The 17,256-nt window shown below is 39.4% G+C and overlaps 3 protein-coding genes across 3 annotated transcripts; 1 reads left to right on the top strand and 2 right to left on the bottom strand.

Annotated features, from left to right (window-relative positions):
• Positions 1-700: 700 nt before the first annotated feature.
• LOC126656733 (NDR1/HIN1-like protein 13) lies at positions 701-2,191 on the bottom strand. The gene is made up of 4 exons (XM_050351337.1): positions 1,396-2,191; positions 1,208-1,287; positions 991-1,110; positions 701-757 (listed from the first exon to the last, which is right to left on the bottom strand). The coding sequence occupies exons 1-4, from the start codon at positions 2,189-2,191 to the stop codon at positions 701-703; spliced, it is 1,053 nt and encodes a 350-aa protein (XP_050207294.1).
• An 11,092-nt stretch (positions 2,192-13,283) lies between these two features.
• LOC126656732 (uncharacterized) lies at positions 13,284-14,462 on the top strand. The gene is made up of 2 exons (XM_050351336.1): positions 13,284-13,760; positions 13,866-14,462. The coding sequence occupies exons 1-2, from the start codon at positions 13,284-13,286 to the stop codon at positions 14,460-14,462; spliced, it is 1,074 nt and encodes a 357-aa protein (XP_050207293.1).
• A 1,079-nt stretch (positions 14,463-15,541) lies between these two features.
• On the bottom strand, positions 15,542-16,312 carry LOC126654566 (uncharacterized). Its single transcript, XM_050348472.2, has 2 exons — positions 16,237-16,312; positions 15,542-16,166 (listed from the first exon to the last, which is right to left on the bottom strand). The coding sequence occupies exons 1-2, from the start codon at positions 16,291-16,293 to the stop codon at positions 15,909-15,911; spliced, it is 315 nt and encodes a 104-aa protein (XP_050204429.2). The 5' UTR covers positions 16,294-16,312; the 3' UTR covers positions 15,542-15,908.
• Positions 16,313-17,256: the final 944 nt, after the last annotated feature.

Below are 17,256 nucleotides of genomic sequence, written 5' to 3'. Positions count from 1 at the left end.
TTCGTCATTTCCTTGAGAGATTAGGGCTATTTCTCTTTTCAATTGATAAAGCATAGGTCCATTACTCTGACCAAATCGTTGCTTCAAATCATCCCATAATTCCTTAGCAGAAGATGCACACGAAAATGCTCCAGAAAAATCTCTTGAAATTGAATTAAGCAACCAAGAAATAACCATGCAATCTACTTTAATCCATTTCTCATAAGCATCTGATTCTTCACAAGGCATTGTGCATTTCCCATTAATAAACCCTAATTTTGTCTTAGCACCTAAAGCAATCTTAACAGCTTTACTCCAACTGAAGTAATTATTCACAGTTAAAAGTGTACTCACCAAAGTAATATTAGGATTATCCGATGATTGCAGCAAAAGAGGATCTCTATTGTAGATATTAGCGTTTCTCGTAACATTTGAGGTCGATTCTTGACCTAAATCTCCACTTTGAACAGTTCTTTCCATGTCGATTGGATTTGTAGATGATGAAGTTGTTTAAGATCAATTTTCTTCTTTGATTGAAGGAGTTTTGAAACCCTAGGATCAGATTCCTAGTGCTCCGATACCATGTTAAATCAGAATTTTTATTAATTGATCTTAAAGAAATGAAGAACAATACAAGCTACTGTATATACAGTGTTAACAGAATAACAGCTACTCACACACATAAAGTGTGTTAACTAACTACCACTAACAAGCTGCCACATCAGCTATCCACACTAACTAATAAGCTACCATTAACAATGAGCCACATCAGCTGAAACTAAATATATCAGTTACCAATACACATTTGGAACTTAGTGAAAAATCGATGGACAAAGTTCAATACATAATCTTTTATTTGGTTGCCCATCCGGTTTTCAAGGCTTCGCCAGACTATTCCGGATCCGACCTGCGTCGCGCATTTGGTATGGTGGGTGAGTCTACCAGTGGGGATTTTCTGCATTCATAAGACTCGAACCTGAGACCTTACTTAAGCGATATCAAGCCACTTACCACTTGAAACAACCCCCATTGGTTAATACACAATTTTAACATATATATAATACAAGAAAAATTCTTCGAAATTGCGAGTTCACTTATTCCACTATGAATTCGTCCAGAGAAGAATTTTGTCTAACTCCAAATGAATTAAAAGTAAAACAAACATAAATGGATATTGTTTCGCAAATGAATTATATATAAGTTTATAAAACTCATTAAAATAAGGCACATTATCAGGAGAGCAAAAATAGGAATAGAATATATAAATTTGTCCACATATTTGAAGCCACAGCTTACGAATTATAAGAACTGATATAGGATGACATCAATAAAATTAAACTAAAAAACTGAAGCCAAAACACATTAATTCTTAGTTGAATTTAGTTTGACAATTCTGTGATATAACATTATATTTACCTGTAGAACCCAAAGATTTCACCTTGAAATTACAAACAACGTCAACTACCTTGCTCCACAACTTCATTTTCACTGGAACATTCATTTTTAGAGACAAAGCGACATGTCGTTTTCCGGATTTATCTCCAATACTTTTCTCAATGTCATGAGGCAATGGACTATTTGAGCTAGTTAGATCCAATGAAATTTTCTTTGAACTATCAGCAGCTTGATAAAATTCTGGAAATTTACCTGTTCCAATCTTGACACCTTTATATAATAATGTTGAATGGCCATTGCGGTCATAAATATTTTCCAATCTTTTATTTTTATTATTTGTCTGCAGCTTCAGCTCGTAGAGAATATTTGATTTCTTCTTACTATGATGGGGGGAGTTTGCTTCTTTGTTCTTGGCATGAACATTAACAATGGAGAAAGACGGAACTTCGGGATTAAAAAGAATGCGAAAAGCTCCTATACCTATCCCAATTATGCCAGCGAACACAATCAAAGCTATGATAGCACACAGCAACCGCTTGCTACGATGGTTGTCTTTCGTTTCTGGGTTCCGATAACGTTCCGCGATGATGGCATTTTCGGGCGGAGGAACGCTAAATATTTGTTCTTTAGGTATTTGTATAACATAAGTCTCGGATTCAATGGAAGCAGTTCTTGATCTATCTTGAATTGAGCTTTTACGAGAAGGAAATGGTCGTGGCTGGAAAACCGGCTCGTAGTTGGCCGAAGAGGGTCTTTGGTGAAGAGGTGGTTCGTCGCCGGTGGACTCAACACTGAAAGTTGAGTGCCGCTCCTCCATGAGGAGATGGGGAGAAGTTTGGGAAAGGTAAATAGTAATAAAAGATAAAAAAGAGGGAAATTAGGGTTTGCATGGTAAGAAGTGGTTGCATGCAGATCGACGGATGGAGAGGGTAATTGGAAATTTGACAACCTATGTATGTTTTTTGGTTAGTTAGTAAGGAATTAGTGTTGCTTTGACATGACAACTCATTATTTTTATGATTGTGTAGTTAGTAGGTTAAAAAGTATAGTTAATTTTCAATCTATTTTAGGTTATTTACTTGGTCAATGCACAAGCAAATGGTTTTGCTCACTTATGCTTGTTAAATGCATTCATACTGTTACTACTTTGTTATAATAACTAGAACGTTTTAAACAACCCAGCTAACTAACACAATGCTCATTGCTAACTATAATTAAAATAAAAAAACAAAATCAAGCATTTCTCTTTGCATTTTAGAACATATTTTTATATTATTACACTCATACAAAGATATAAGACTCTAAGGTCACCAAACTTTTTCAAATTACAGAAAGATCTCTCAACAAACTGTTCTTACAAAATGATAACTGAATTATACATTTTATTACAAAAGGGTACACGCAAAAATGCAACATTTTGCTTACGTTGCAAGCTGAAATTATAAAAAGGAACATGATTTAGTGATCTTTTTGTAATAAAACGTATAAATTAATGACCTTTTTGTAATTTATAAAAAGTTTAGTGAACTTTTCGTAACAACAGAAACATTTTTATAATAAAAAGTATATTTCAGTGACTATTTTGTAGGGAAAATCGGTTTAGTGACCTTTCTGTTATTTAAGAAAAGATCAGTGATCTACAGATAGAGTTTAATATCCCTCATACAACGAAATGTGTAGGTATAATTCACAATTTAATCCTTCCTGTTTGAAAATTAAACGATATGGCCTCTTATTTTTGTTTCTGTAAACAGCTTAGTCCCTCCATCCATTTTTGGTGTTAGTCAACGAAGTCAAAGGACTTACGAGTAAATTAATTTTCAAATATGAGGAGCAAAATCGATGATAAAAACAAAAGTGGGACCAAATCGTTAAAAAAAAGTGCAGAACCATGTAGTTTCGTTGACTTCGTTGACTAACACCGAAAATGGATGGAATAAATAAATCGTTGTGAAAAATAAAATGGAATCATATTGTTTGATTTTCAAATAAGCTGTGAATTATGTCAAATGGGAGGGGTGCCACATTTTTTTATATTATCATACTTATGCAACGTATGTCTAGGTAATAAAATTTAGATCAAATTATTCCAACACTTCTGACATATAGCATAATTTACACTTGCCAATTATTCTAATAATCCCCATGTTTTTTTTTGGGGTTAATGTCAAAAAAATCACGAAATTTACACGTTTTTTATTTTAATCACGCAGTTTAAAATTTTTCATTTTCATGCACGAACTAGCACTTTTTCTCAAATTCATGAACGGTGCTAAGATGGCATTTTATTCATTGGTGTAAAATGACCTCCACCTCAGCGATACCTCAGCACCGTGCATGAATTTGAGAACAGAATGTGCGTGGACTACAAAGACCCGGAGGAGACATTCAAAATACTAAACAAATTCGGGATGAAATTGAACCCTGACAAATGCACATTCGGAGTACAAGGAGAAAAGTTCCTGGGATTCATGATATCCCAAAGAGGAATAGAAGCGAACCCAGAAAAGATCAAAGAGATTATGGACATGAAGGCACCCCGGAGCATAAATGAAGTTCAGAAACTCAATGAGCGAATCACAGCACTCGGAAGATTTTTGTCCTGCTCAGCAAAAAGATGTTTGCCGTTCTTCAAAGCCCTTAAAGGAGCACGACAATTCGAATGGAACAAAGACTGCGAGAAAGCATTTGAAGAACTGAAGAAGGTCCTGGTCACTTGTTGAGAATAAACCCAACTCGTAGTAAATCCGGAAGTCGGATGTCGATCCCACGAGGACTAAAGGTTTAAAGTGAATGAAATCGATTATGAAATTCAATTCGGAAAGCACAAATAAAGATTGGTTTTAGGTGACAAATCTAACAACTAAGAATCAACTAAACGCTAAAATGCAATAACTCAAATAGCACTAATTATCAACGATTTAAAATCAATAAAGGAAAACGTCAAGGGATTGGCAATCACACCTAGGTCATGCATTCATGGTTGGTCAAATCGGAAGTGTTTCAAGGGCCGAGTGAAGTCTAATGCGTTATTCCCGCTCTCTCGAGCCTCAAGGAACAACAAAACCGCTACCTAATCACCTAATCAATACCAAGCTCACTCTCGTGTTACAAGGCATAGCTAAACGATTAACTAGCGAGCGATTAATCAATCAACTCTAGGGCCACCTAAGTTCAAACCCACTCTCATGGCGCTCTAAAACCTAGGTTTTCAATCCTATTAGTCAATCTAATCAACCACCTCTCGGTGCATTAATCAAACTCTAAACATGATTAGGGTAGCTAATCCTAAACAAGCAATAAGCAATAGGAGTAAAACATGAGTAAACAACATTAAGAAACAACCAATCATACAACCCTAGGCTATCATACCAACCCCCTAACAAGGGGCTTAGCCACTCATGGCTAAATTCTCAATACAAGCACTAATCAAACAACTAAACATTAAAAAGTAGAGAAAGGTTACCTTAAGTAAAATGGAAGAACAATAACTCATACAAGATAATGAAGATTCCACGATAAATAAACTTGCATTAATTAATAAGAGATCTTGTTCAATCAAACATTAAAAGCTTCAACTTCACCAACAATGGTGGAAAAGATGGAGCACACAACTCTAAAGAGATTCTAAGCTATTTTTAGGAGGCAACACAAAAGGAATAAAAGTAATGAATGTTGCATGCTATCCTAATTTGAAACATAAAGTAGTACTTATAGTGTTCACAAAAAGGGAAATAAAAATATCCTACAAAAGAGTGTTGGGCCAAAAGAGAAAGTGTGCATAAGCCTTGTCCTTTTCTTCAGATTTTCGATTCTAACTTTAAGCCTTTGCACGAATCGTGCAAACCAACTTAACATGGATGCACGGATCGTGCAATATCTCTGGGAACAATCTGCTTCTGCTCTACTTATGCACGATTCGTGCAAGGTGTTGCACGATTCGTGCAACCCTCAGACTCCACAACCTTGAACTTCAAAACTTCATAACTCGGTGTAGAAATGTCCAAATGAGTTGGTTCTTGAACCATTGGAAAGCTTAGGATGTCTACTTTAACTCTTATGAAGAACACAAATTCATTAGAGACCTCTAACCGATCCAAATTGGTCAAATAGTGCAGAGGGGTCAGCTTTTCAGAATTGCAAATGAGCTTTCGCCTCTCTTTCGTCGACTTTTCCATCTTTTGCACCAAAATGCTTCCGCAATGCTCCCAAGTATCTGAAATACTAAAACATGCAATAAGGCATTCGGAATACCATAAAAACATGACAAAACATAATAAAAGCATGCGGAAACGACACTCTAAATAGGAGTAAAATACTCCTATCAAACCTCCTCACACTAAATCTTTGCTTGTCCCCAAGCAAGAACAAAACTCACTTATAACTAGGATTCAAGAACTTAGCAAAACCGACTACTCGTCAACAAAAGTACTCCCAATCGATGAAGGTGCAAATGTAATTGTCTAGTGTCAATAACTCATGATTCATGCAAACAAATGAGGAATGCAATAGATAAGACATATGAAGATGGCACTCAAGACAAGTCATAAAGTTTAACAAATTTTCAACCGACAATCACAAGTGCACTATCACTTAAGGGACATGCGATCATTTGGTGAATCTTAGAATATGAACACAATGGCAATCACTCATAAGCATTAAACACAAGCAGATATTTCTCACAAGATTTCGCTCTCACACACAAGTGTTTAAGACTAAGAAATGAAGCACACAAAATAAGGAATTCCCATAAGTTTGCTCATAGTCCTAAACTCCACTACTTAGCTCGATGATCGACAATTATCATATGGTCTTTTCCGGGTTGTAACGTGGCCAAGGGTCGGGGTAGGTCAAAGTTGATATTTAGGCTAAAACTTGACTTGCAACTAGATAAAACATTAATCATCAAACACTTGGGCTAGCTTGGAATTTAGCACACTTGAACTCCTTTTGACTCTTTTTTCATTGTAATGCCTTTATTTTTCTTTTCTCTTTTTTTTTCTTTTTCTTTTTTTTTCTATTTTTATATTTTTCTTCTTTTCTCTCTATTTTTTTTCTTTTGTATTTTTCTTTCTCTTCTAACTTTCTAGGCATAGAATTTCTCTTTTATATTCAAGTTCAAACTCTCTTTTTCATCAAGCTACTACCTCATCCTCTTCACACTAGTTCTCAAGTCAAGTTCAGGTGTTTAAAGTGGAAATGGAAGAACGGAATTAGTGTGTGAATACGGTTATATCAACAAAGGTCTAGGCCCAAACTTGGCTATCTAGAGGTAAAAGGTAAGCATTTAAAGTGGTCTCTAGAATTGGTTACACCTAATGCCATACTCATCTCATCATCAATCATTCAACAATGCAATCTCGAATGGACACCGAGCAAATTCTAGGAATTCCGACAAAACGACACTCACAATAAATTATTAGGCTCAAAATGCTCAAATAAAAGGGCGGTGTCATGCTCATATGCTTAAGTCTTATGAATTCATGCCAAAATATGTTCATACTCAAAGTGACACAAGATTTTCCATTAAAGCACATATCATGCATCCGAATCAAGTACCTCGGTTATGTCCAAAAATCACACAATTAATGGACTCGTCCTAATGCCAACTAAACATGTCCAATTCCATTGCATTTCATTAAGCAAGCATCCACCATGAATTGCTTAAACTAGATGAAAACATTTACATGTTTCATAGCCCGGGAGATATCAATTGTTGACAAATTTTCAAAAATTGCATAAATACTCATTTCCATAAATATGATTTCAAGACAAGAGATTAGTGCTAGGCAACACTACAACCTACACACTATCACAATAACAAAGCTTACAAGAAAATAAACTAAACAATCATAACACAAGAAAACAATAAAACAATAAAAATAACACAAACAATCCTACGCAACTACATTCAATTTTCCAACCCTCCTCACACATTTCGATGCAATGTCCTCAATGCTAAGAAATTAGACATATAAAAATTGAATAGGAGTTGAGTTTAGAAAATCAAATCTCAAGTGTTCAATCGAACACCGGCGGTTCGGGGGATGGTGTCGGCGATGGATAGCGAGGACCCCTTGGACATTGAAGTCATCCCTTAGTTTTTCCTCTTATCACCTTTGGCGTGCCCGGATATACTTCCACATTTCTCTTCACTCTTTCATGAATTATTGTTGCTCCGCCTCAAAACCACTTCCACCCGCAAAAACATTTGGAGCCGGTTGCTCCTACTGCACTTTTACGATTTCCTTTTTAATTTTGTGACTCGAGACATTATAGAGTAGGGAAAAGAGTAGTTGGAAATGAAATCAGAATTTTGCTTGGGTGGCTTTTGGTGGTGGCTAAGTGTGGTGGAAGTTTTAATGAGATAGAAGCTTTTTGGCTATGGAAGATTGCTAGATAAGGAAAAGAAAGATGGAGAAGATGAAGTGTTGGGTGTCTATTTATGGTTAAGAAACAAATTTGAATTTGAATGCTCTAAGATGATGCAAACTCGTCAATTTTTGTGTTTTGTATTTCTTATGAAAGGTTAAGCCACCTCAACAATCCAAGTGCCTAAATGATGGACCAATAGGAAAATTTCAATTCCCCCTCCCTAAGTTGAGTTGCACGAATCGTGCAAAGCCTCATATTTGTGTTGCACGATCCGTGCAACAATCTGAGAAACATTCTGCCCCCTTTCTTAATTTTTGCACGATCCGTGCAACTGAACTTAAGAGGCTTGCACGGATCATGCAATGCACAGGATGGGAATTTCTGAATTTCTCTTTTCCGCAATTCTCCTACACACCACAACCAAAACACCCCGGCGTTATCTTGAACAAAACAAAAAAAACGGAAAATAAATAAACAAACATAAACTCTAAACAACTATAAACACTAAAAATAAATGAAAGCACTAAGACGAACCTCTTGGGATTGCCTCCCAAGTGCACTTGTTTAGAGTCGAAAGCTCGACTAGCGATCCTCAAATTCATGGAGGATCAAAAAGAGAGACTTGCTTACGACTTTCAATGATCAACACTCTAGGATATGGTTTGCACCATTCTCCAAGCACCTTAAAAACATCTCCATTGGCTCCCTCCAACTCAATCAAACCATCATTCAATTTCCGCCGTATCTTAAATGGTCCGCTCCATTTAGAAATCAACTTCCTCGCATGTGAATGTGCTTGAGAGGTTCGAACTTGGACGTACTCACCAAGAGTAGCAACTTCCATGCATATTTGTCTCTTGCTTGCGGTTGCTATCCCGTTGAGCTTCAACTTCCATGATGCCCAACATCTTGGTTTTCCCTTGCGTGGCTTGATATGAGGTGTTGTTTTGATTTTTGCACACACAACTTCGGGTTCTTTCTTAGGAACCTCCTTTATTGGCACATGCAATGTGGGCTCAATAGTATCAATCTTCATGCATTTCTCCTCCCCACACTTGCTTTTGCCATGCTTGATGTCAAACACCATGCTCTCATCATTCATTCTCAATGTTATCTTCCCCGCATTAACATCAACCAATGCTCTCCCGGTATTCAAAAAAGGACGCCCAAGAATCATGGGGCAATCTTTGTCGACCGCATAATCAAGCACAACAAAGTCCACCGGAAAGATGAACTTGCCCACTTTTACTAGCACGTCTTCCGCAACCCCGTGCGGTCTCTTGAGCGAATGGTCGGCCAATTGGAGCATCATGGAAGTTTGTTTTATCGGTTGGTTTCCACATATTTTCCTGAAAAGACACAACGGCATTAGATTTATACTTGCACCTAAATTGCAAAGACAATTAAGAGAAGAAGAAGTGCCAATTAAGCAAGGAATCGTGAAACTCCCTGTATCTTGTAGCTTGGTCGGTAGATTGCTTTGGATAATAGAACTACAACTTTCCGTTAGAGGAATTGTTCCGCCTTGTTCCCAACTTCGCTTGTTCATAATTATGTCTTTCAAGAACTTAGCATACTGGGGCATCTCTCGCAAGGCATCCCCTAGGCTCATGCTTATTTGAAGTTTCTTGAATATTTCAAGAAACTTATGAAACTTTTCATTATCCGGAGCCTTTCTCAACCGGCTTGGGAATGGTACTTTAGGCACAAAAGGTGGTGGTGATGGTGGTCTCACATATGGTTCTTCAACATCAATATCAATGGCCACCTCCTCACACGACTTTGGTAGCTCTTGACTAGAACTTGCAACATCTATTAACACTTGAGGCTCAACCTCCACAATCATTGGCCTCTTGCCATTAGCTTTTTCCAGATCCTTATCATGATCAACATCAAGGACTCTACCGCTTCGAAGTTCCACAACTTTGATGGCTTTCACATGCTCTCTAGGATTGTTTTCCATAGTAGAGGGCAATCCCCCTTGAGGTCTACCTTGAAGCGAAAGTGCCATTTGCGAGATTTGGGTCTCTAAGTGATGGATGGTGGAAGCTTGGTTCTTCTCCCTTTGCCTATTTTCATTGTGAAGTTGCCTATTTTCAGCCTCCATCTTTTCAAATTTCTCCATCAATTTGACAAGCATGTTTCCCTCATCCGTGTTCCTTGGTTGTTGGAAACCGGGAGGGTGTTGTGGTCTACCACCATAATTATTCCCTTGGTGTTGGTTGGTGTGGTATTGCCCTTGTGGTTGTTGTTGATATTGAGGTCTATTTCCTCCTTGAAAACTAGGACCCGCTTGGTTGGAGGCTTGAGCATTGCCTTGACCTTCTTGGTTTCTCCAACCGAAATTTGGATGATTCCTCCATCCGGGGTTATAAGTGTTGGAATAAGGATCATTGGCTTGCCTTTGACCCCCAATATAGTTCACTTGCTCACTCATATTTTGCCCCGTGACTAAGCATTCGCCCCCCCGAGTGGTTGAAATCCCCACAAAACTCGCATCCTACTTGGACATAGGCCACCGGAGCATTTCTTGGCGCAACTTGTTTCTTCAAAGCATCCAATTGTGCTTGGAGTGAAGCATTTTTTTCCTTGATAGCCTCCATCTCCCTCACTTGGTCAAGCGTCATTACCGACTTTTGACTAGCCGGTGCCCTTCTATCCATAGGCCCCCCATGTGCTACTCACCATGGCCAACTTTTCTACCAACTCAAGGGCCTCTTCATACGTCTTTTGCATCAAAGACCCACCCGAAGCCGCATCAATAGTAGCTCTAGTAGTGATGTTTGTTGCATCATAAAAAATTTGAATCACATGCTCTTTGTTAAGCCTATGATGTGGAACACTCCATTGTAGATCCTTGAAACGCTCCCATGCCTCATAAAGTGACTCTCCTTCAAATTGCACAAACTCAAGAATATCTTTTGTCAACTTCGTTGTCTTGCCATGAGGGAAATACTTGTTAAGAAATGCTTGAGCTAACTCCCTCCAAGTGTGGATCGACTCGTTGGGTAGAGATTGGAGCCACAAACTAGCCTTGTCTCTCAAAGAGAATGGAAACATTCGGAGCTTGATTTGATCCGCGGTTATCCCATGAAGCTTGAACGTATTGAGTACACCCAAAAAACTAGCAATGTGCGCATTAGGATCCTCATGACTTAGCCCATAAAAGGCACAACGGTTCTCCAAGAGTTGGATGGTACTCGGCTTGATCTCGAAGGTCGTCGCTTGAACCGGCATTGCAAAACACCCAAATGTAGCATTGTCCACATTCAGCAAGAAGAACTCGCCCAAGGTCCGTCTTGGTTGATTTTTCACTTGCGGGTGCACTCGAGGGCGAACATCCCTTGGGCGTTCTTGATGCCCTTGTTGGTTCACATTCTCAAGTGGAGGATGGGGTGGATATTGTTGTTCCCCTTCGTCCACTAGAGGATTAAACCTTTCTTCTTCCTCATAATCATGCCCATCACCTTCCATAACTACAGGAACTCGGGCTCTTCTTTTCACGCCTCTTTTGAAGCTACCGAGGTTATCTTGAAACGGTTCGAGTGGAAGATTGGCTCGTCGTGTATTGTGCATACACAAAGAAAAATTCTCTACACAAGCAACAACAAGAAAACCGAGCGTAAACCACGAAAAAGCAAAAACGAACAATAAAAGTAAAAACAGAAAATTAAGCTAACTCGACCGAAGTTCAAAATACTTTCAATCAATTAAACGCAACCTAGTCCCCGGCAACGGCGCCAAAAACTTGTTGAGAATAAACCCAACTCGTAGTAAATCCGGAAGTCGGATGTCGATCCCACGAGGACTAAAGGTTTAAAGTGAATGAAATCGATTATGAAATTCAATTCGGAAAGCACAAATAAAGATTGGTTTTAGGTGACAAATCTAACAACTAAGAATCAACTAAACGCTAAAATGCAATAACTCAAATAGCACTAATTATCAACGATTTAAAATCAATAAAGGAAAACGTCAAGGGATTGGCAATCACACCTAGGTCATGCATTCATGGTTGGTCAAATCGGAAGTGTTTCAAGGGCCGAGTGAAGTCTAATGCGTTATTCCCGCTCTCTCGAGCCTCAAGGAACAACAAAACCGCTACCTAATCACCTAATCAATACCAAGCTCACTCTCGTGTTACAAAGCATAGCTAAACGATTAACTAGCGATTAATCAATCAACTCTAGGGCCACCTAAGTTCAAACCCACTCTCGTGGCGCTCTAAAACCTAGGTTTTCAATCCTATTAGTCAATCTAATCAACCACCTCTCGGTGCATTAATCAAACTCTAAACATGATTAGGGTAGCTAATCCTAAACAAGCAATAAGCAATAGGAGTAAAACATGAGTAAACAACATTAAGAAACAACCAATCATACAACCCTAGGCTATCATACCAACCCCCTAACAAGGGGCTTAGCCACTCATGGCTAAGTTCTCAATACAAGCACTAATCAAACAACTAAACATTAAAAAGTAGAGAAAGGTTACCTTAAGTAAAATGGAAGAACAATAACTCATACAAGATAATGAAGATTCCACAATAAATAAACTTGCATTAATTAATAAGAGATCTTGTTCAATCAAACATTAAAAGCTTCAACTTCACCAACAATGGTGGAAAAGATGGAGCACACAACTCTAAAGAGATTCTAAGCTATTTTTAAGAGGCAACACAAAAGGAATAAAAGTAATGAATGTTGCATGCTATCCTAATTTGAAACATAAAGTAGTACTTATAGTGTTCACAAAAAGGGAAATAAAAATATCCTACAAAAGAGTGTTGGGCCAAAAGAGAAAGTGTGCATAAGCCTTGTCCTTTTCTTCAGATTTTCGATTCTAACTTTAAGCCTTTGCACGAATCGTGCAAACCAACTTAACATGGATGCACGGATCGTGCAATATCTCTGGGAACAATCTGCTTCTGCTCTACTTATGCACGATTCGTGCAAGGTGTTGCACGATTCGTGCAACCCTCAGACTCCACAACCTTGAACTTCAAAACTTCATAACTCGGTGTAGAAATGTCCAAATGAGTTGGTTCTTGAACCATTGGAAAGCTTAGGATGTCTACTTTAACTCTTATGAAGAACACAAATTCATTAGAGACCTCTAACCGATCCAAATTGGTCAAATAGTGCAGAGGGGTCAGCTTTTCAGAATTGCAAATGAGCTTTCGCCTCTCTTTCGTCGACTTTTCCATCTTTTGCACCAAAATGCTTCCGCAATGCTCCCAAGTATCTGAAATACTAAAACATGCAATAAGGCATTCGGAATACCATAAAAACATGACAAAACATAATAAAAACATGCGGAAACGACACTCTAAATAGGAGTAAAATACTCCTATCATCACTCCCCCACTACTCAGTAGACCGCTGAGGGGAGAAACGCTCTACTTATACGTCTGCACTAGGAAAGAAACCATTGAAACGGTACTGGTAAGAGAGGAAGATGGCGAACTAAAGCCAATTTACTATATCAGCCGAGTCCTAAAGGGCGCGGAAACAAGATACCCCGAGATCGAGAAAATGGCACTTGCGGTAGTAACCACAGCTAAAAAGCTAAAATACTATTTCCAAATCCATAATGTAGTAGTTAGAACTAATCAGCCATTACAAAAGGCGATCCAAAGACCGGAAACCTCCGTGAGGCTCGTCCATTGGTCCATCCAACTCAGCGAACATGATATAAGATACAAACCCCGCCCAACTCTTAAAGCACAAGCCTTAGCGGACTTCGTAGCTGAAATAACTCCCGGCGAAGCAGAACAGCCTAGACCAGAGCTCATATGGGAGCTTCACGTAGATGGAGCTTCAAACGAGAAAGGAGCAGGAGTGGGAGCCATCCTCAAAGGACCCGGAAAAGTCAAAATCGAGTACGGAGTGAACATCCGATTCACTGCCAGCAACAACGTTACCGAATATGAAGCCTTAATTGCTGGCCTCGGCCTAGCACTAGAGATAAGAACGGAGATCCTGAAAATCTATAGCGACTCTCAGCTAGTAGTAAATCAAGTTAAAGGATAATATCAAGCCAAGGAGGCTGGAATGATCGAATATCTAGAAAAAGTCATGAAGCTACTTTGACAACTTGAAGCACAAGGCGGACAGTGGGAGATCATTCAAATCCCAAGAGAAAAGAATACCGACGCCATCGCCAAATCAGCATCCGAATTGGGAGACCTGTTCACAAGGCTGCAGTTAAAGGAAACCCTCGAGTTACCAAGCACCAAAGAAGAAGAAGTCATGGCGATTGACGAAACTGATTCCTGGATGATCACGCTGATCAAATACTTAGATCATGGAGAATTACCAACTGACAATGTCGAAGCCATCCAAGTCATCCGTAAATCCGCCAATTACTCATATCACAACGGAGTTCTCTACCGAACCTCCTTAACTCATCCTTGGTCGAGATGTGTCTCGCCTGAAACAGGAGGCTCCGTCCTGAAAGAAATCCACGAAGGAATATGCGGGGCGCATAAAGGAGCGGTCACCATAACAAGAAAAACAATGCTCCAAGGCTATTACTGGCCGACCATCAAAGAAGATGCAAAGGCGCTAGTAAAGAAATGGGACAAGTGCCAGAGACACGACAATGTCAGCCGTAGGCCAGCAGTACCCCAAGGATCGCTGGAGAGCCCCTGGCCGTTCGTCACATGGGGAATTGACATAGTAGGACCATTCGAAACAGAAAAAATCAAATGAAATTCCTGATCGTCGCGATCGAACACTTCACAAAATGAGTTGAGGTGGCGCCGGTCGCAACCATAACTGCAGTTAGAGTAGAAGAATTCTTCAAGAACGAAGTGATATGTCGATTCGGCATACCTCACACAGTAGTAGCAGACAATGGAAAACAATTCGACTGCAAGCGATTCAAGGAATTCTGCAAAGGGCTAATGATAAACTTAAAATTCACATCGGTGCCGCATCCCCAAACGAATGGGATGACTGAAGTTCCCAATCGAACTATAGCACAAGGAATAAAAAAGAGGCTAGCTCAGTATAAAGAGAACTGTGTCGAAGAACCTTACAGTGTTTTGTGGGCATACAGAACGACTCCAAGGAAAGGAATAGGCGAGACACCCTTCAGGATCGCCTATGGCACCGAAGCAGTGATCCCCGTGGAAATTGGCGTACCCAGCATTAGAGTGAATTACCTAGAAGAAGAGACCAACGAATCGAAAATAAGGCTGTGTCTATACCTACTAGAGGAAAGAAGAAATGAAGCAATAATCCGAGCTGCGGCTTATAAGAGACAAGCTGTAGGATACCACAACAAGAGAATAAATTCAAGAGAATTCCAAATAGGCGATCTAGTCCTACAAAACGCTGAAATTGGCAGAGGGAACGCCAGAGTGAAGAAAATGCAAGCAAACTGGGAAGGCCCTTACATAATGGAAGAATCTACTGGCAAAGGCGCCTACAAATTGAAAACAATGACCGGATCCATGATACCGAGATATTGGAATGTAGAGCATCTAAGAAAATATTATCAATAGACTAGTTCGTGGCATGTACCCATTTCCGTTATGAAATAAAAGCAGATTCGGCGTTAAGATATAAAACTTTAAAGACTCGTTTGAGTCCCAAATCGATATACACAATTTAACAAGAGTCGTTTGAATCTTAGTTAAAACAATCTAGAATTGTCTGAGTCAGAATAAAATTAAAAGGATCCAATTGGACCTACAAACAAATCACACATAGCCGAACCTAACTCGTTTAGCGATTATACATCAAAGAAGTTAAAATTAACTTCTAAAAATAAACACAAGCATGAGTTTAGATTAACTCTGGAAATAAATAAAGAAAGAAGATCAATGGTCAAAAAAGATCATTTATACATTAATCATAAAAGGTTACAAAGGATCAGCCTCGATCCAATACAAAAATCAAAACAAAAAGATTAAAGCTAAACTTTTTAAAAAGCATCTTGCTTCTGCTTATCTAGCTTCGCCTTCACCTCTTTCGCCAAGGAGGTAGGATCCAGTTGATTAACCCCAGAAAAATCGATGCCAGGATTCTGCTCGAGCAGCTTAGCCCCAATTGCCAATTGGTACTGAGTCATGACTTGGGAATAAAAGCTCCCAGAGTCGCCTAGACGCCGGTGGAGACGCTCCTCCTCTTTTTTCAGATCATCCCTCTCCTTCACAAGAATATCTGAGAAGACTTTAGAGACTGGATCTCATCAGACAAATTCTGAACCGGAGCCTCTAAAGCAGAGATCTCTCGACCCTTGGCAGCAGCGGATGAGCGCAGCTGCTGGATCAGACCCGTCGCTTCACCAGCTTCCTCCTCCATCTTCCGTTTCTCGGACAGCCATGATTCGGAATCCTTCTGAAGTTTCTTCAGTTGATCCACCGCATCCCTACGACGACGCTCTAGAACAACGATGGATTGAACCACCTACAAAATAAAATAAAATCAATAAGTATAAGGTAGCAAATGGCGATAAAAAGAAAGAAGAAAAACTCACCGAAAAACCGCCAAGACAGGCGAACTCAGCAAGACCATCGCCATGGTCACGATCCATGGACTCTTTGTCCTCCTTAATCATAATATTCTCCATGCAAGCATGAAGAATAGCAGCATTAAAAAGACGAGGCACCGCCCAGGCGGCGAACCGAGGCGCCTCATCAATAAGAGTCTCCTTAGATGATTTCTTCTTCTTGGAACGCTTGGAAGAAGCACCGGCTTGCTCCTCGGCATGACGTTTCTTACCGGCAGTAGGCAACTCCTTCAGAGAAGCATCTGAACCCTTCGCAGGAAGTGAAGAAGACTCGGGACTAACAGAGGGCACCTGATCAATAGTAGCAGGCGCGAGATCCACCAAACTAGGGTTCGGATTTGGGACGGCAGTAGGAGTGGGAACGCCACTAGTAACCTCGCCCATATCTACACTCATATCGACATGAAAATTGTCAAGCAAATGGTCAAGAGAAGTTGACATCCTACAAAAGAAACAACATAACAAAAAGTTAGAAAAATACCTTCTAAAGGAAGACCCGCCAAAAGTATTTCACCGCGACTTAAATACTGCCCTAAAAGGATGCTATGCTTGGGCTTATTGAAGCAACAATCCAATAACAACGATAAGACGAAATCTTTCTCCTCATCGGTCAAATCATGTATAGTAGTTGTCACGACCCAAATTGTTGAGCCGAGACCGGCGCTAGGGAATGGGAGTGGTAGCTCCGAAACCCGTAGCAAGCCTAAAACCATTAATAATTTTTCGCATTTAAAAGTATAATAGTATATATAAAACAGTTTCAAAAAAACTCCTTTAAATAATATACTTATAGATATTAAAATATCATATCCATGTTTACATTAAAAGTTAACGGTTTGAAATCATTTCATAAATCTTCTATTGACGTCTACTGACTACTGCAGCTCTAGGATTTCGTACTTGTGCAAGTCCAACGACTTCTGGCACAATGGAGATTGTTTGTCAGATACGACTCCGGCTACCTGAAAACATCAGAGTGAGGGGTCA

This window comes from Mercurialis annua, linkage group LG7 (genome assembly GCF_937616625.2).
Source record: "Mercurialis annua linkage group LG7, ddMerAnnu1.2, whole genome shotgun sequence".
Taxonomy (NCBI): domain Eukaryota; kingdom Viridiplantae; phylum Streptophyta; class Magnoliopsida; order Malpighiales; family Euphorbiaceae; genus Mercurialis; species Mercurialis annua.
This window is presented reverse-complemented; position numbering and strand designations above follow the sequence as displayed.